General features: G+C 45.6%; 1 protein-coding gene across 1 annotated transcript in view; it reads left to right on the top strand.

Annotated features, from left to right (window-relative positions):
- Window positions 1-20,046, top strand: part of PTPN14 (protein tyrosine phosphatase non-receptor type 14) — a 186,912-nt gene that overhangs the window by 148,888 nt on the left and 17,978 nt on the right. The window contains exons 13-15 of the mRNA XM_068232960.1: window positions 6,948-8,425; window positions 11,282-11,425; window positions 13,608-13,826. Coding sequence (XP_068089061.1) covers window positions 6,948-8,425; window positions 11,282-11,425; window positions 13,608-13,826 — 1,841 coding nt within the window. The remainder of the gene's footprint in view (window positions 1-6,947; window positions 8,426-11,281; window positions 11,426-13,607; window positions 13,827-20,046) is intronic.

Here is a 20,046-nt window from a genome sequence, read left to right as displayed (position 1 = left end):
GTGAAAAGGATTTGGAGGCGGACCTATTTATTTCCTTTTAAACATTGCCAGTTGCCTGGCTGTCCTGCTGATCCTCCATCTCTAATATTTTTAGCCATAGACCCTGAATAAGCATGCAGCACATCAGGTGTTTCTGACTGACGTCTGACTGGGCTAGCTGCATGCTTGTTTCAGGTGTGTGATTCAGACACTACTGAGGCCAGAAAGATCAGCAGGACTGCCAGGCAATAGAGTTGGGCCGAACGGTTCGCCTGCGAACGGTTCCATGCGAACTTCAGTGGTTCGCGTTCGCGTCCCGCAGGCGAACTTTTGCGGAAGTTCGGTTCGCCCCATAATGCACCATGAGGGTCAACTTTGACCCTCTACATCACAGTCAGCAGGCCCAGTGTAGCCAATTAGGCTACACTAGCCCCTGGAGCCACTCCCCCCCCCCCCCCCCCCCTAATAAAAGGCAGGCAGCGGCGGCCATTACGCTCACTCGTGTGCCTGCGTTAGTGAGAGTAGGGCGAGCTGCTGCAGACTGTCTCTCAGGGAAAGATTAGTTAGGCTTAGCTTGTTCCTGGCTGCATACCTGTTCAGTGAACCCACCACTGCATACCTGTTCAGTGAACCCACCACTGCATACCTGTTCAGTGAACCCACCACTGCATACCTGTTCAGTGAACCCACCACTGCATACCTGTTCAGTGAACCCACCACTGCATACCTGTTCAGTGAACCCACCACTGCATACCTGTTCAGTGAACCCACCACTGCATACCTGTTCAGTGAACCCACCACTGCATACCTGTTCAGTGAACCCACCACTGCATACCTGTTCAGTGAACCCGCCACTGCATACCTGTACTGTTCAGTGAACCCGCCACTGCATACCTGTTCTGTTCAGTGAACAGTTTGGTGTGTCAGTGTGAAGCAGTACCTTAATTACACTACCTGATTGATGTATACACATGCAAGATGTTTTAAAGCACTTTAGGCCTGTCATTTAGCATTCAATGTGATTTCTGCCCTTAAAACGCTGCTTTGCATCAAATCCAGATTTTTCCCGGGGACTTTTGGCGTGTATCCCACTCCGCCATGCCCCCCTCCAGGTGTTAGACCCCTTGAAACATCTTTTCCATCACTTTTGTGGCCAGCATAATTTTTTTTTTTTCAAAGTTCGCATCCCCATTGAAGTCTATTGCGGTTCGCAAACTTTTCGGCGAACCGAACTTTCCGCGAAGGTTCGCGAACCTGAAATCAGAGGTTCGGCCCAACTCTACCAGGCAACTGGCATTGTTTAAAAGGAAATAAGTCTATGGCAGCCATTATATACTTCTAGCTTCAGGCCCCTTTTTAGTTCATAGCTACACCATTCTTTCAGTAGCATGAGATCAGTGAAACGTAGGAACGTACCAATGTCTCTAGTGCATGCAAGCGAGGTAGTTTTTTATTATCAAAGAACTCTGTTTTTCCATCCGATTTTTACCAGTTCCATAGTGATACACAAGCTATCAGATGCCAGGAGATTCTGTACTACCACTTCAGGTATTGTGATACACTTCACCTGTTAACCTCCCTGGCGGTAAGCCCGAGCTGAGCTCGGGCTATGCCGCGCAGGGGGAGATCTCAGCCCCTGGTGGGGCGATTTTCATTCTATAAATTGCTGTGCGCGCAGCCAGCACTTTGCTAGCCGCGCGCACAGCTTGATCGCCGCCGCTCTGCGGCGATCGGCCGCACGCAGCGGCTGAAGAGGCCCCCCCCCCCCCGCCAGAGCCCTGCGCTGCCCGGATCAATGAGTTCCGGGCAGCGCTATGGGCTGGATCGGGTGTGCCTGACGTCAGGACGTCGGCTGACGTCCATGACGTCATCCCGATCGTCGCCATGGCGACAGGAGAAGCCAAACAGGGGAACGCGTTATATACGCGTTCCCCTGTTTGCTATAGATGCCGGCGACGATCGGACTAGAGGGCCACATGCGCCCTCTAGTGGTGTTTCATGTAGCTACCACTCTGGTAGCTTTACATGAAACAAAAAAAAAAAAATTAAAAAAAAAAGGATTTTTTTAAAAAGGAAAAAAAAAATTAACCGCCAAGGAGGTTAATGGATTATTTCACAATAGTGCCCCCTTTAACACTTTACTGGCAGGCCTTTTTTCTCCAGTTGCTTTGCCCCACCTTCCCATGCTGCTCTTTGGTTTCTCTTTACATTCTGTGGTTTGCCTTTTTTTTTTTTTTTTTATTCTTAGATTTTATTTATTCCAAAAAGGTACATTACGGCCTCTTTCACACCAAGACGTTGCGTTTTAGGGGACCTTAAGGTCGCATAACGTGCCCCTGACGCAACGCATGGTGGTGTTGAAGTTGGACGTCAGATTGAGCTGCGTTATGAGGCTCTTGGTGCTATCCTGGGAAGTCCGGATCTTTTCAATGATTCGGATGATTCGAATCGGATCATTGAAAAGATCCAGATCTTTGAACCGAATCTTTGAATCATTTTACTAGGGAAGCAGGAAGCAGGGGTGCAGCAGAGTGAGAGGTGCAGGAGAATGAGGGCACATTGAGGGTGCTGATGGGGAAGGGAGAGATGCAGCAGGAAGATTGTGTTTGTGCACAGAAGCTGCAGTTCCTGTTTCTTCCAGACATCCACTGTGAACCGAATCCTTCATTGTGGTGATCCGGATGATTCGACTCACAAAAAAGATCCGGATCAAAGATCCGAATAGTTCATGATCTGCACAACACTACAGTGCAGTGAATATTAATTAGCCATGTGGCTAGGAACAATAGCCACTCTCCCCTTACTGAGCATGTGCAAACAGTCTAACGCAGCTAAAACCACCTATAACGCACAGCATGCTGCACTTGCTTTGAACGTCCAGCGTTACAATGTAACGCAACGTGGGCACTGTGAACAGCCCATTGATTTTTTCACTGCTGTGCGTTGGGCTGCGTTACAGGCTGCTCTAACATGCGCCTGTAACGTCCCACTGTGAAAGCAGCCTACATGTAATCACTTCACTTAGATAGGCATCAATACAAGAACTGAGTGTACCATAATCAGATATTGAAACAGGGGAGAAATATAGGAAGTCTCTTATTTCTCTTCTGTCTATCCTATACGACATGGATTTTGTATCGAGAGTATAAACATAATATGATGAAACCGGAAGTTTACTAGTATTCTACGTGTACATTAAACCAAAGTACTACATTGGAAACGATAATACACATGTTGTACAGCTACCTGAGCATATAGATCAAAATTACAGCAAATATCTTATTTTTTTTATAGAAGGTATGGTTAAATTCCATATTTAGAATTTAAGCAGGGATTCCAGGTATCGAAGAAAGACCTATCAGCAGGGCCGGATTTATAAGCTTTACCGCCCAAGGCCAGGGTCACCAGCCGCGCCCCTTCAGTATAGGTAGCCAGATGACCCCTCCCCCCTTTCTCTCCAGTATGAATAACAAATTGACTCACCCTCTTTTTTCCACCCCCCCCCCCCCCCCCTCCCCTTTCAGTACAGGTAGCCAGTTCACATCACAGCAGCCATCAGTGTCACTCATTTCTTCACTCATCTCCAGTGCAGAAAGTTCCTCTTCCTCTCTGTCTCCAATGCTGCCCAAGTCCATAGCTGCCCGCCACAATGCAAACGTGCACAGAGAGCAAGGTGGCTACTGCACAGGTCGCTGGCAGCAGAGTACCGCAGCAAGCTTGCAAATGCTGCAAAAGTTTAGCCTGCTGCTTTGGTGCCCTTGCTCCTGTGGTGCCCTAGGCCATGGCCTAGGTGGCCTTGGCCTAAATCCGGCCCTGCCTATCAGATATTCATTGGTGTATATATTGGACATTTTGAGAATACCTTGATCCCATTGTAGATTGGGGATACCCAGGAGTGGGCAATATGAATTCTGTATGCTGTGTTTAATTTAGTGAATAGTGAGTTTTCTGCTCAGGACAAATTATCTATCTTTATATTTAAAGCGTAACTGTTGGGCGTAAAATCAAAAACCAATTCTTTACTTTTATCTGGTAAACAAGTAATACGGATGCTAACCAGGCAATCCAAAAGTTAAAATCTCTATTACTTTTCTTGTTTATAAATGATCATTGCTCGGTTTACCTGACTCTTATTTGGTACGTTGCCGCACAAAGGAAGTTGCAGGGGATGCTGGGTTGTATTTTTTCGCTTCTTTATTTCCTCTCAGGCTTAACTAATGTACAGAAGCAAAAAATGACATCCCAGCATGCCCTGCAACTTCCTTTGTGCGGCAACGTACCAAAGAAGAGTCAGGTAAACTGGGGAATGATCATTTATAAACAAGAAAAGTAATAGAGATTTTAACTTTTGGATTGCCTGGTTAGCATCCTTATTACTTGTTTTACCAGGTAAAAATAAAAAAATAATTGATTTTTGATTTTATGCCCGACAGTTACACTTTAATAGGTTATGTAAAGGCGAGGGAGCTATGTTTTTTTTCCACAAATTTCTCTGAATAGTTGAGAGACTAGGTTCCAAATTTTTATAACTTTGAGACAAGACCACCATATGTGGTAGAAGGATCCGTCCTCCTGACAACCCCTGAAACAGTTTCTAAAGTGTTTACTTGAGTACTGACTGAGTTTTGTAGGTATAAGGTAAGTTCTGTATACAACCTTTAAGCAGGTCTCCACAAGGGAGGTGTTGCTGAAACCTTTAGAGGAGTTTCTCCAAATTGAGGTCCAAACCTCAGACGGGAGCTGCATTATACCTAGATCACGCTCCCATGCTTTCTGATAGGAATATTTCCCAGTATCCTGTGGGGAGGTTAGCTGTCTATATATTACGAAGATCATTTTAGGAATCTCTCTTCTTCTGATTAGTTTAGACTCCAGTTCTGTCAAATCAGAGGTGGTTAAGTGCGGGGCCGGGCCGAGGCAGAGGCGAGAGAGGCTTCAGCCTCAGGGCGCAGTGTAGGAGGGGACACACAACTCGCTCAGCTATCATTCCCCTATTGTGTTTGAAGCAGAGAGAAATAAGGGAAGGGGATACATGGCAGTGACTGCAAGCCAGATAACTAGAGATTAAGGTGTTGTGGGCCCTGGGGCACCTCTTAGTCTAATAGCAATCAGTGTGTGACTGCTGGGGTGGGAGGGATGGAGGGGCGCACTTTGGTGTCTCAGCCTTGGGTGCTGGAAGACCTTGTCCCCGACTCTGGTTAAGTGGGATCTGGAGGTTTGGAAAAAGTGCTGTAGTTGAAGGTATCTGTAGTGTTCCCTCAATGGGATATCCTGTTTAATTCGCAAAGCTTGAAATGAAATCAATTATTCTTGGAGCAGAGATCTAGGAAGGTGTGAAAACCATTCGCACTCCACCAATCGAACTGTTTTTGCATTTAAACCTTGGGTAAAGTTTGGGTTCAGGGTGAACGGGGTGAGTGAAGGATTAGAGATCAGCATATATTTAAACTTTTAGAGTATTCCAACTTTTGAAGGACTCTTTTGTTAGTGGGTTTTTGAAGACTTTGGGGAGAAGGGTGGGGTGATTTATTCATATAATGTCTTGCAGTCTGTAGGAGTGAGTATATGTATTCTCTATTTCTCTTCATTGTGAATTATGGGATATGAACGTGGAACTGAGGATTTGGGCTGTTCTGGCAACCTTGTAAAACTTGATTAAATTTGGGATCTCCAAACCTCCTAGGTCCTTATGTCTGTATAGGATGGAGGCTTTTATTGAAGATTTCTTTTCCACCCGGATAAATCTGATCATATCTCTCTGGAGGGTCTCCAGTTACAGTTTCGGGATAGATAATGGGATTGATCTGAAGAGATGCAGCCATTTTGGGAGAACCATAATTTTTGTTGTGGTGATTCTACCCAACCAAGAATTTTTTTATTTACTCCAGGCCAACAATTTAGATTTAATGTGCTTTAGTGGTTTGCTTTTTCTTTCCTTTACGTTCTGGGCCTTGCCCTCCTATGTCTTGCCTTTACTTTCTTAAGATGGTCATACACTAGTTGATTTTTTTTTTTGCGTCCATATCCAGCTGATTTCACCGCATTGGCTAGATACCGGCACTGCAAATGGGCAAAAACTGTGGAACCAGTCATTTGCGCAGGATGGAAAATTTCAGTTAATCGGTGGCAGGTCGGGAGTGCGACCAGTGTTTAATTTTGCGATGAGCGACGCAGGAGCTACACTCACCTGTCCCTGGCTTGGAACCAGTGTCTTTTCTCTCCACTGGCTGCTTCCTTAATCTTCACTCCTAAGTCCCTGGGTGCCTATGTGACGTAACTAACACTAAGGGCTTCTAGTAGTCCTGAAGAGCAGTGTTCCCCAACCCTGTCCTCAAGGCCCACCAACAGTGCATGCTTTGCGGAAATCCACAGAGGTGGTTAATCAGCTCTACTGAGACACTAATTACCCCACCTGTACAGGTTTGTGGTTTTCTGCAAAACATGAACTGTTAGTGGGCCTTGAGGACAGGGTTGTGGAGCTCTGATGTAGGGTACATGCCACGCTGTCTCTAGTATTTGCCCTGCTATGCCACACAGATGCCCCATGGCATGCCACAGAGAGGTGAGAGCTTCCCCTACACTGCTTGGGGGGGGGGGGGGGGGTTAGTATTGGGAAATCCAGCAGGCACACACAGATGTTTCAGTATGTTTCATGCTGAAATAGATTGAAAATCTGCGTGTAGTGTGTGTGTGTGGAGGGAATTGACAAGATAGATCCCTCTGACGACATAATGATCTGAGAGGGCTCTATCTGATGCCCAAATTGACCTGTGTATAGTCACCTTTGGGTATATCTTCCCTTTTGTGTCTTGCTTTACTGTGTCATACCATGCTCTCCTTACCTGCTTTATCTCCCCATGCTGAACCGTGGTTTCTCTTTCCATTCTGTGTTTTGCATTTACTTTCCTTTCCATTCTGTTCGTCTTGCTTTTGATTTTCTTCCCTAACCATTTTTCTTTCTCTTGCAGACAGCATTTTTCACATGAGCGATGACACATTTAACTTCAGATCACAGAACAGTTTGGACAGATATATGGAACTTAATTTAATGAATGGTACTGTACCAAACGGTAGCGTTTCCAGTGCGCACAGCATGAGCTCTCTCAACCATTCACAAAACTTCATCCAGGCTTCTCCCATGTCCTCCAACCTCAGCATTACAGGAAATGACATAATGAGGTCAGACTACATCCCTAAATGCAGACACAGTGCCATTATTGTGCCTTCCTATCGGCAGACGCCGGACTATGAGACTGTCATGAGGCAAATGAAGAGGAACATTCATCCGCCAGATAGCCAAAGCCAGTCTTTAAGAAATCTGAACATTGGGAACACCCATGCTTATCGCCACCGGGAGAATTTGGTCTACAGCCAGCCTGAGATTCACGACAGACCTCCATACATGGCCTCCTATGGACCTCAATCTCCTTTTGGCAACAAGCCGATTAATCCCCCTGAGCAAATTCATGTTAACCAAACCGCTTCAAATCCCGCCAACGTTAAGTCCATTTCTCATACGGTCAGTACCCCAGAACTGGCAAACATGCCTCCCCAAAGCCTTAGCACTGCCCATATATTCAGAAACTTCTTACCTCGACCACCTCCTCCGTACCCTCCACCTCGACCAGCTAGCAGCACTCCCGATCTGGCAAGTCACCGCCACAAACGTGTTAGTGCCAGCAGCCCAGACCTTGTGGCCAGAAAAGTGCAACAGTCTGTTAAAACTTTCCAAGAAGACAGCTCACCGGTGGTTCGGCAGTCTTTTCAGGAGGTCAGCGAAACATTGAAACCTCAGAAGCACCATCCGGTTATCAACAAACGGCATAGTTTTGAGGTCATGAGCCACATGGTACGAGGCATGGAAGCTATGACTTTAAAGTCCTTAAATGCCCCGTTTCCACGGAGGAACACGTTAAGAGAACAGCTGTACACCACAGAGGAGCCTGAGCAGAAGTCTCACGAAGCTCCACAAATGCCAGTGTACCACCACAAGAAAACCCCCTCAGATGCCACCATGCTGATTCATAGCAGTGAAAGCGAAGAGGAAGAGGACCAACACAAACCTGTGCCAACAACCTCCTACTTGCCAGGGATTTTATACAGTACGCAGCTACAGGCTGCACTGGCAAGGATACCAAATAAGCCACCGCCTGAATATCCAGGTCCACGAAAAAGTGTCAGCAATGGTGCCCTGAGACCCGAGTCGTCTTGTATATCAGCTGCCATAGCAAGGGCCAGGGCCATCAGCTCTCGACCGTCACAAACTCTGTGTATGGCCAGAAATGAGCCGGGACCAGTAGCTGGGTCCACACTTGGGCCATCCCTTTCAGAACCTGACCTCAGCAGCGTAAAAGAAAGGGTCAAGAAGGAGCCAGTAAAGGAACGCCCCGTCTCTGAAATGTTTTCTGCAGAGGATGCCATCATTGAAAGGGAAATCATGATGAGGGTGAGTATAGAGACTGGTTCCAAGATTTTTATTTGTTTTTCTGTAGAATTCTATGGGTCCCGTAAGATTTCTTGTAGTGTTTATTTGATTGAGACCAACATTCTATAAAACTGCTATTATTTGTTGAAACTGAAATGTCTTGAAGCAGGACTAAAATTCTTACAACAAAAAGCATACCATTCTATTCATTATGTTCTCCTGGGCCCCCCTTTGCGGTTTCTGCCACTTCCTGCTGCAAGCCTGGCTTGCAATTGTCAGTTTTAGGCAGTGTTTACAAACAAAAGACATGGCTGCTAACCAGCTTGTGATAGGCGGAGAGGAGCTCAGTCTGTGACTCACACAGAGCCTGCAGGGAGCGTGGAGAGGGTGTGTATAGCTTCTATCCTATCACAAGCAGAGCAGCACATTCCTGCCTGAGTGCCTGAGCCTGACAAAGCCGTCAAAGGAAAGAAGATTAGATTATATAACAGAGATAATACAGCCACTGTGCAACTAGGAAATTCTGTAGTAAGAAAGACAACATTAGAACAGGTATAGGAACTTATAGGATAGAAGAAGTAAGGCTGAAAATTGTATTACAGTCTCTTTAACAGACAAGTTTGGCAGATAGTTGGTAAGTGTGTATGAACCTTAAAGTTAACTCTTCTGTCTTTTAAGGGGTTCTGTGGGTGTTCCTGAGGGGAAAAACTGCCACTTACCGGGGGCTTCTATCAGCCCGCTGCAGTGGTAATGTCCCACGCCGTCCTCCTTCCATCCGCCATTCCCCGCAGCCGGCACCGGGCTATTATTCGGCTGTCACACAGACGAATAATGCGCGTTGCCGCGCCACCGCTCGCGTCATCTGAGGCTTACTGCGCAGGCGCAGTACAACGGAGCCTTGTACTGTGCTTGCGCAATAAGCTTCCGATGACGCAGGCGGAAGCGAGCGGGTGTGCGGCCACTGTAGCGCAGCTGCAGTTGGATTCCATGCCGCGCTAGACCGGGGCTGGCGGCGGCGAACGGCAGATGGGAGGACACCGCCGTGGGACATTACCGCTGCAGGGGGCTGATAGACGCCCAAGGTAAGTGTCTGTTTTCTTTCTTAGAAACCCCGTAACAGAACTCCTTTAAGTTAAAGGGGAACTGAAGAGAGAGGTATATGGAGGCTGTCATGTTTATTTCCTTTTAATCAATACCAGTTACCTGGCGGCCCTGCTGGTCTATTTCTCTGCAGTAGTATCTGATTAAAACCAGAAACAAGCATGCAGCTAGTCTTGTCAGATCAGACTTATAAGTCTGAACCACTGAAACACCTGATCTGCTGCATGCTTGTTCAGGGGCTATGGCTAATAGTATTAGAGGCAGAGGATCAGCAGGGCTGCCAGGCAACTGGTATTGTCTAAAAGGAAATAAACATGACAGCCTCCATATACCTCTCTCTTCAGTTCCCCTTTAAAGTGAGACCTTTAAAGTTAACTCTCTAACTTTAGAATTCTGGAGTTATTTTAAGGATTAAAGACAGGTTGTTAATTAACTGTGTGTGCAACTAACTATAGAGATAACTTAAAGAGACTCTGTGTAACAAAAAAGCAAAGCAAGCAAATTAAACAGGCTGGTTATTAATGTTTTGCACTGTACATGCATATGTTTATTTCATCATGTCACATGTCGCCTCAGGTACACTTTAAATTGAAATTTAAAAAAATTGTATCGTGTGTTGCTACCTGAACAGGGCCAGATTTAGGCCAAGGCCATCCAAGGCGATGGCCTAGGCCCTAGGGCACCACATGAGCAAGGGCACCAAAAAGCAGCAGGATAAACTGGTGCAGCATTTGCAAGCTTGCAAATGCTGCAATGCATGAAGATCAGGCGAGCCTGACCACGGTACTCTGCTGCTAGCGGCCAGTGCAGCAGCCATCTTGCTTTCTGTGTACATTTGCACTGCGACCGGCGGCTATGGACTTGGACAGGAAGAGGAACTGGCTGACTACCTATACTGAAAGCGGGGTTGGGAAAAGGAGGGATTAAGGGAGTTATCTGTCATCTGGCTACCTTTACTGGAGGGAAGGGGGAGGAGTCATTTGGCTACCTATACTGGGGGGGGTCATCAGGCTACCTATACTGGAGGGAAGGGGGGGAGGGGACATCCGGTTACCTATATTGGAGGGAAGGGGGGAGGGGTCATCTCGCTACCTATGCTGAAGGGGGGTGCCTGGTGACAGTGCAGTGTTCTCCCTAGGCCCTTTTAGCCGGGTGCTCCACCCGGCTAGTTTTGGTGAGCACCCGGCTGTCATTGGCTAACCTCCTCCTATGCTGTAAGCAGATTTGTTCACAGAAGCACCGACCCTGCATTCTCACATCTCGCCCCACCCGGCTACTTTTTTATGCCACCCGGCTGGAAAAAAATTCTGGGGAGAACACTGCAGTGGCCTTGGGCTGTAAAGAGTACAAATCCGGCTTTGCACCTGGACTCTTTGTTCTGCCTGCATACATGAAGTTGGAGTAATCATCCTCTTGGTCCATCACACTTGGTCCTTGTAGGACAGTGATCTGCAAACGTGGCTCTTCAGCTGTTAAAAAAACTACAAGTCCCACAATGCATTTGTCTTTAGGAATCAGGACTGTGGCTGTCAGACTCCTGCAATACATTGTGGGCCAAGTTTGCAGATCACTGTCCTAGGGTAACATGTTTGTGCCTTCGGGAAGGATGTTGTAAATAAAGTTTTGGGGAGGTTTTTTTTTAGGGTTTTTTTGTCTCTGCTTTGAACTGTTAGCGCTCTCTTCAGCTTGGCAGTTGTTGATTTTAGGATTAGAAACATTCCATTATTTACTGGCACGGCTGACAAGAGATGAAAACATGTCTTTTCTTGCCAATAGAATTTACAGAAGCAGGAGATGGCGGCTCTGGAGAATCAGAAGAGACCGTTGATGCTGGCGGCGCTGAATGGCCTGGCCGTTTCCAAGATCCCGCTGCCGGGGGACAGGCCGGACGACGCCATGTTTATGGCAGTGGATGAGCGGGTAAGACGGTTCTCTCTGCAGCTTTATCTGGGGGGGGAACTGCGATTGTAAGCTGTGCCCATCGGCGTTCTCACCCGGTTATCCTGGCTAATTCTGGGCTCTGGCTGCTGTGGTTATTGTGGAAGAGAATCACCCACTGAATAAAAGGGAAGTGTTTCTGATGGCCATTTTGTTGATTTAAATTACTGTATTTTTTCGGAATCTATTAGACGTAGGTTTAGAGGGGAAAAAATATACTGTACATATACTAAACCTAAAAAAGTCACAATTTCTGAACTAATAAATCGCACACTTTTCTAACTCTATAAGATCAGACTAAAACATAATTGTTATTCCTATACTATATAAAACTCGCTGCATACAACATTGATTATCCAAACGAGGGAAGGATCTAGTATTTTGTCAGATCTCTTCGGTTAATTTTTATACCATTTAGGCCGGATCCACACTATAAACTCTTTTCCGAGCGCTTTGCGATTGATTAGCGCTTTCTGAGCGCCTTTTAAAAATGTCCCCCATTCACTTTCATTTAAATCGCGGCGATCGCGTACGCAAAAAATCGCAGCAATTTTTACCGTGATTTTAACGAAAGGGAATGGGAGGTAATTTTTAAAAGCGATAATCGATAACAAAAGAAAAGCGCTTATAGTGTAGCTCCGGCCTTAGACCCTGATCTCTGAACCCTCGACTAAATTAGTGCTATATTCACATTAAAACCTCTGGCACTTCGCTCTGTCTCCACTCCGTGTATAATTAGAGCAGGGCTACAACAAAATGGCCGCTGACGACCATGTTTTGTGAACATCGGCGACCATTTTCTTGTAGCCCTGCGCTAATTACACGGAGTGGAGCGAGAGAGCAGGGCGGCGACACATGAATGTGTCACGGCACACAGGTTTGGAAAAGCTGCCCTATAGGATTACGGATACATCTTATATACAGTAAAACTCTCCCAAGTGTTAGTCACATCCCACTGTAGGTGGGCTGTGGGTGAATTATAGGTGTCAACTACGTTATGAGCTTTCTACTGGCTTCTACGATTGACGTACCATCCACAGAGCATGCCAGTCAAACCAAGACTATGTTTTGGTGTCTGTGTACTGTACCCAGCTTTTTCATGGAAAATGTTGTTCCCTGCAACCTGGGAAAATCCCAGAGTGTGCTCTGGCGACTCCCAGACTGAACAACTTGAAGCTGAGGGCTGACCTTACTTCTAACAACCAAGATGTTTAATTATAATTAGTTTTTTTCTGTAATATGTCTTAAGGGAGAACTCTGCATATACTGCTGAAACATTGGTTCTAAATGAATGAGGGTTTTACATTGCAAGAAACTCAGATTCTTACACCTAGAACAACCATTGCGCAGAGTGGCAATCGTCACTTAACGCTGAAGGAGCACATTAACAATGTACAGTTCCGTCATGTGGCCATTTGGCATACACAGTCTAAGCATGAAAGCTTTTGCATGTATCTATTCCTACATGCTCTGCGGACCTCGATTTCTAGCGAATCAACCTCTACAGACATAGATCAGATGGTAAAGACATGATACCATTTGTTTTGAGGTTCCTAGAGGTTATCACTGTAAACTGAGGGTTTTCTACGGCACTGCAAATTTTTGTAGTTGTTGTATTGACTGAAAAACACAGTAACCAAGCAGCTTGGGGTGACCCAAAACCATAAGGCGAGTATAGGGGACTAAAAGTGACAGAAAAGCCCTCCTCCTAAAAAGCAATGCTTAGACTTTACAATAATTCATTTTTAAGTGAACATCTGTGGTTACCCACAATGCACCACTACAGAATACGCAAATTATCTCTATGCCCCTGAAAGCCAGACCAGCATCCGGATCCGCTGGTGTCTAGTAAGCCTATTTCTGGATCCACACGGTGCGTTCGCGCACTCGATTTCCCGCTCGATTCCCGTCGATTCGTTTATTTCCAACATGTCCGATTTGGATTTCGATGGATCGTTAGGTCGATTCGCATGCAAAGTATGCCGAATCGACCGAACGATCCATCGAAATCCAAATCGGACATGTTGGAAATAAACGAATCGACGGGAATCGAGCGGGAAATCGAGTGCGCGATTGCACTGTGTGGATCCAGCATATAGCTTGACTGAAGAGCCTGAATTTCATTGGTAAAGGATCTCGTTGACCGCTGGTGTGTTTCTTTCAGTGTAATGCCCTGAGGAGGAAGCTGGAGGAGGGAATGGTGTTCACAGAGTTTGAACAGATTCCAAAAAGGAAAGCCGACGGTGTTTTCGCCACCGCTGTACTGCCCGAGAATCTCGAACGAAACCGTGTCCGGGAGGTCCTGCCTTACGAAGAAAACAGAGTCCAGCTCGTACCAACCAAAGAAAACCACACTGGCTACATCAACGCCTCTCATATAAAGGTAACTCGAGGTTTATTTCTTACAGGAATCCGTATAGGCCGACCACAAGCTGCATAGGTCAGTCTGAATTGGCCTTTCCAAAAGATTTGTATGAGTGATGCAGGGAGCTTCTATAGTTGTCCGAAACTGCTGGACCCGGCTTCTACTTCCTCCACAGCAGTGGCGATGTAACCCCGAAATGTCTTCTCTGGTCACATGATGACGTAAAGGGCCGGATTTGTACTTTTTACTTCCTGAGGCCACTATCACTAGCTGCCCCCTAACAAACAGCAAACCACCTACCGGACACACACTTTTATTGGTCCTAGTAATCCAAGTATTTAACCTTTTGGGGACCGTCGTAGGTTGAATCTACGTCCAGCAGTTGGTGCTGCCGCCCTGACTGGACGTCGATTCAACGTCCGCGCTAAAGAACCGTCCCGACACGATCGTGCACAAAGGAGAGGGGAGATTCAGCTGTCATATGACAGCTGGCATCTCCCCTCAGCGAACAGCAGCCATCGCGTATGGCTGCTGATCATATGATCACTATGATCGCCGGCGGATCATAGTGATCACTTACAGAGCTGGGGGGGGGGAAGGAGGATCCACTCAACTTCCTACCGTTCCCCCGACGATCGGCGCTCCCCTCCGCTCTGGCCGGCATCCCTGCTGTATTGACGCTAAGCGCCGGGTCCCGGCTTGATGACATCATTCCGGGACTTAGCGTCAGTACAGCCAGGAAGCCAGCGAGAGCGGAGAGGGCCAAAGCAGTTCATCCCTGGAGCCTGGGAGGTGAGTAAATGCTGCCAGCAATACGGGGGACACCTGGCCACCCAGGGGGGACCAAAGCTAAGTTCCCACAGTAGGGATCCGGCTGCCTGACACCCTCCCCCCGTGCGTTCCCCTTTCCCCTCCACATGTAAAATACCTGGTCCTTAAGGTAGGTTAGGCAGCCAGTCCCGAAGGGGTTAGAGACTTTTATTAACAATGCAATTTTACTGAACAATCAACCTTCCAATTGATTGGATTAGACAGTGTTGATGGTGCCAATCGACTACAAATGACTAATTTGTCAATCGTTTTAACAATCTGTTTTGGGAATCAATTACATCTGAAATGATTGGAATAGAAATTCCATTCCATTTATGGGCCAAATTGATGCTTTCCACTCTGATAGGTTGGAGCTGGGTGAAGGGAGGAGTTGGACTTTAAGAGTGCCTACCGGGGAGGATAAGTGACAGTTCAGGTCACAGACAATAAGCTGCCCCCGACTGCATGAGTGTGCCAGCCTGCAGCCCACCCCTCGCTTCCTGGTGCCCTAGGCCATGGCCCTTGTGGCCTTGCCTGAAATCCAGTCATGATGATGTCTCAGCTTTACAGCGCCACCTGGTGGTGGAAGAGAGGTGATGGAAGAGTCTCTTCCATCGCCACTCTTCCACCACCAGGTAGCGCTGTAATGCTGACACGGTCTCTGGGATCCAGATCACAAGTCTTATCATGTGATCGGGACCCAGAAGACCTGCTGGAAGTTCAGAACCGCTGGTGGAGGAAGAAAAGAAGCCGCCCGGGAACAGGCAAGTATATCTGCTCCCTGCCACCCGCTCCATTGGCTATACTGGGCAGCCAAACAAGATATGCCAACAGAGGTTTACAGTGCACAGCAGTCTTCAAACAATTTTTTGTTTGAAGCTGCTTATGGGTTAATGCTTTTAGTTTTCATAACGTTTATCTCTTTGTAAAAATTGTAACTGCGATAAGTTGTTTTATTCTTTGCTGTGGGGGGCAAACCGAGCATTTTTAAATTTGGCAGGGGCTGTAAACTTTGACAGTATGCTTATATGTTTGGTGGGTTTTTTTTTTTTTTTTTTTTTCTGCACTGTTTATGTAATTCACTCCTGAAGAAAGCGTTAGGGCCCATTTACACTTAATCAGTTGGTGTGCGTTAGTACGTGTTTTTTCCATAGCAGTGCATTGTGAAAAAGATTTCAGTTAAAAGGGGCAGTATGGTGAAAAATTGTAAAATTTAAAATTGTGTAAACCTATACAAATGTTTTTTCCAGAGTAAAATGAGCCATAAATTACTTTTCTCCTATGTTGCAGCGGAACTCTGGTCCCCTACCTTTCGTGTCCCTACCTCTCCCTCTAGATTGTAAGCCTTTGGGCAGGGTCCTCCTCCTTTTGTGTCCTACCTGATCATGCACCTCCATTACTGTGCACCCATGCTATGCATCTGAGTGATCCTAACTTGCCTAATCTCCATGCTCCATCCAGTCACTGACTAAGCATTACCTGGTACTCATTCTGTGCTGTGTGATCCGGTTTGCATGTATTCCTGTATTGTCATATTACTGTATGTCACCCCTAGATATTGTCTGTAACCTAAACTAATGTCCAGTGCTGCGTAATATGTTGGCGCTTTATAAATGCAATAAATAAACAGTAGAAATCTGACAGAAGTGACAGGTTTTGGACTAGACCATCTCTTCATAGGGGATTCTCAGGGATTTATTTATTTTCAAAAGCACTTAGTGAATGGCAGTTGCTTTGTCCAACGGGCAAAAAACTGCGTAGCGAGCAGGGAAGCTGGCCAGCATCATTGTTTAAATCCTTTTTAGGGAATATCTTTATAAAGAATAAAAGCCTTGCTGAGAATCCCCTATGAAGAGATGGACTAGTTCAAAACCTGTCACTTCTGTCAGATTTCTACTACTTACTGTAAGTGACAGCAACATAAGAGAAAAGTAATTTATAGCTCATTTTACTTTGGAAAAACCGTACTTCTTACTTTTCTGTTTGCACATATTTTCATTTTTTTAATTTTTCGCCATAGTGCCCCTCCAGTTAAGCCTTCAGTCGTTTTCACTTTATGCATCCGAGCAATGTTCACCTCCCATTCATTAGCCTATAACTTTATCACTACTTATCACAATGAACTGATCTATATCTTGTTTTTTCCGCCACCAATTAGGCTTTCTTTGGGGGGTACATTTTGCTAAGAGCCACTTTACTGTAAATGCATTTTAACAGGAAGAATAAGAAAAAAAATGAAAAAATTCATTATTTCTCAGTTTTCGGCCATTATAGTTTTAAAATAAAACATGCCTCCATAATTAAAACCCACGTATTGTATTTGCCCATATGTCACGGTTTTTTCACCGTTTAAATTATGTCCCTATCACAATGTATCGCGACAATATTTTATTTGGAAATAAAAGAGCATTTTTTTCCGTTTTTGCATCCATCACTGTTTACATATTTCATCTTTACATAGATATTTAAAAAGTTTAGACCCTTAGGTAAATATTTGTGTTTTTTTTTTTTTATAGTAATGTTTTTGTTTTTTTTATTAAACATTTTATGTGGGCATTTTTGGGAGGGTGGGATATAAATAGTGTTTTATTGGGGTAAATATTTGTGTATTGTAATGTTTTTTTACTTTTACTTGTAGTTTTACTTTTTGGCCACAAGATGGCAATCTTATACAATACAATAACATTTCTATAGCGCTTTTCTCCCATAGGACTCAAAGCGCTTAGGCTCTCTCAGATTCAGTAATTAGTAGGATGAAGTATTCACACAACAAAAGTTATATTTCTGCAAATGCCAAACTGAACAGGTGGGTTTTCAGTCTGGATTTAAACACGTCCAGGGATGGAGCTGTCCTGATCTGTTGAGGTAAGGAGTTCCAAAACGTAGGGGCAGCATGACAAAAGGCTCTGGGACCAAAAGTTTCCAAGTGGACTATGGGTATGACTAGATTATTAGAACCTGTTGATCTGAGAATGCGGGGATTGCTACGCAGCTGCAACATATCTTTCATGTATCCAGGGCCTAAATTATTCAGGGATTTAAATGTCAGTAGGCCGATCTTGAATAGGACCCTCCATTCTATAGGTAGCCAGTGAAGGGAGTGCAGGACTGGCATTATGTGGCAGTGACGGGGTTGGTTGGTTAGCAGTCTGGCAGCAGTATTCTGTATCAGCTGTAGTCGGTACAAGACCTTTTTTGGAAGGCAAGTGTAGAGAGCATTGCAGTAGTCCAGTCGGGATGTGATGAAGGCGTGGACTAAGGTTGGCAGATCTTCTGGGGGTATGAGGTGCTTGATTTTTGCAATGTTCTTCAGGTGAAAATAGGATGATTTCACCACAGCAGAGATTTGAGTTCTGAAGTTTAAATCCTAATCAATTAGAACTCCCAGGCTACGCACATGATCAGAGCTGCGCAGATCCGTGCCTCCTATTCCCAGTGGTGAAGACTGCAAGTTAAGTTGTTTTGTTATCATGCTCTGCCCTCCTATCAGAAGGACTTCAGTTTTGTCTGCATTTAGTTTCAGCCAGTTGTCATTCATCCATTGCTGTAGTTCACGTAAGCAGGCGTTTATAGTTAGAGTTGGGTCTGTCACACCAGGCTTGAAGGAAAGATATAGTTGGGTGTCGTCTGCATAGCCGTGGTATGTCAGGCCATGTTTTCGGATTAGTTTTCCCAGCGGTAACATGTAAATCGTGAAAAGCAGGGGAGAGAGGATTGAGCCCTGGGGCACCCCATATTTAAGTGATACAGGGGTGGACAGGAAGGGCCCCATAGACACTTTGTGGGTTCTGCCACTCAAGAAGGATTGGAACCACTGAAGAACTATGCCATCAATGCCGCAGTATTCCTGTAGCCTGTTTATCAAGATGTCATGGTCAACTGTATCAAAGGCTGCAGAAAGGTCTAGCAGTATGAGGATGGAGCACTCTCCTCTGTCTCTTGCCATGAGCAGGTGGTTGCATATTTGGATGAGGGCAGTTTCAGTGCTGTGGTGTTTCCTGAAGCCAGACTGGAATGGGTCATAACTGTTGTTTAGTAGGATTTTGGCTTCTAGCTGGAGGTAAACAGCTTTTTCAATTAGCTTGCCCAGAAAGGGGAGGCTAGAGACGGGTCTGTAGCTGGTCATTGCATCTGGGTCCAGGGAAGGTTTTTTGAGGAGAGGCCTGATGATTGCTTCCTTCAGTAAAGCAGGAAATATCCCTGATTTTAAGGAACAGTTAACAATTTTTAGGAATACCGGTACGAACAGGTCGGGGCAGTTCAACATGAACTGTGTTGGGCCAGGATCTAGGTCACAGGTAGTTAGGCGGACGTGAAGGAGGATGCTTGATGTGACTTCTTCATCAATTTCTTTGAAGTTTGACCAAGGTGTTACATTGTCTCTGCTAATGGTCTTCGGCGCTATGTTAGGCTCAGATGCTGTAAGTTGGATGGCGGACCTTATAGCGGAGACTTTGTCTGTGAAGAAATGGGCAAATTGGTCACAGAGGTCCTTTGAAGACTCGATGTTAAGTTTTTGACATGCCGGGTTGCAGAGTTTTTCCACTGTGCGGAACAGTTGGGCTGGTTTGTTAACTGCATTTGCAATCTCTTGTGATAGAAAGGATGATTTTTTTCCCGTGATTACCTTTTGGTAGCTCTTCAAGTGGAGGATTAAGGCATGTTTGTCTTCTGGGGACTGAGATTTGCGCCACAGTCTCTCAAGTTTTCGGCCTTGTCTTTTCAGCTCTTTTATAGCGTTATCAAACCACTGTGCATGATGGTGTGGAGTAAGATATTTGGTGCGCAGAGGAGCAATGGTCTCAAAGGTGGAGGACACACATTTGTTGTATTTAAACACCAGAGTATCAGGGTCCAAGCTGGAGTCAGTCAATTCATCAAAGCTAAGGTTATCTCGGATATGTTGAGGTGTTAGCCCTTTTAAGCGGCGATATTTTATCTTGAGTTTGTTTACATGCCGTCACTCTAAGCGTACAATGTACGCTTAGAGGGACATAGCTTCAGAAAAAGCGTAGCTTCCGAGAGAAGCTGTCACTTTTTCAGTGGGGGAGAGGAATCAGTGATCGGGCACCATAGCCCGATACATTGATTCCTGAGCTACCGAATCCGCGGCTGGGAGTGCGCGGACGCGCACGTGGCCTCCTGGACGTAGGTACTACGTCCTGGAGGCATAAATGGTTAAGTGTGAAAGGTGCCATAGGAAAACATGAGCATTACTTTGAAAATCAGTTTTTTCAGTTATAACTGAGAGCAACTGATTAAGTGTAAACGGGACCTAAGCTGAAACATGTGGAGTATATGTAGTTAGTGCAATGTATGTCCCCTGTACTGTCGATTGATGTTTGTATGAAGCCATTTTTGATCTGTGAGGAACTTTCATATATATCTGACTGAGAGCTTATAGATTTTTTCCTCCATGGATATCTAA

This window comes from Hyperolius riggenbachi, chromosome 4 (assembly GCF_040937935.1).
Source record: "Hyperolius riggenbachi isolate aHypRig1 chromosome 4, aHypRig1.pri, whole genome shotgun sequence".
Lineage (NCBI taxonomy): Eukaryota > Metazoa > Chordata > Amphibia > Anura > Hyperoliidae > Hyperolius > Hyperolius riggenbachi.
Note: the sequence above shows the minus strand (reverse complement) of the source record. Positions and strands in the feature narration are given on the sequence as shown.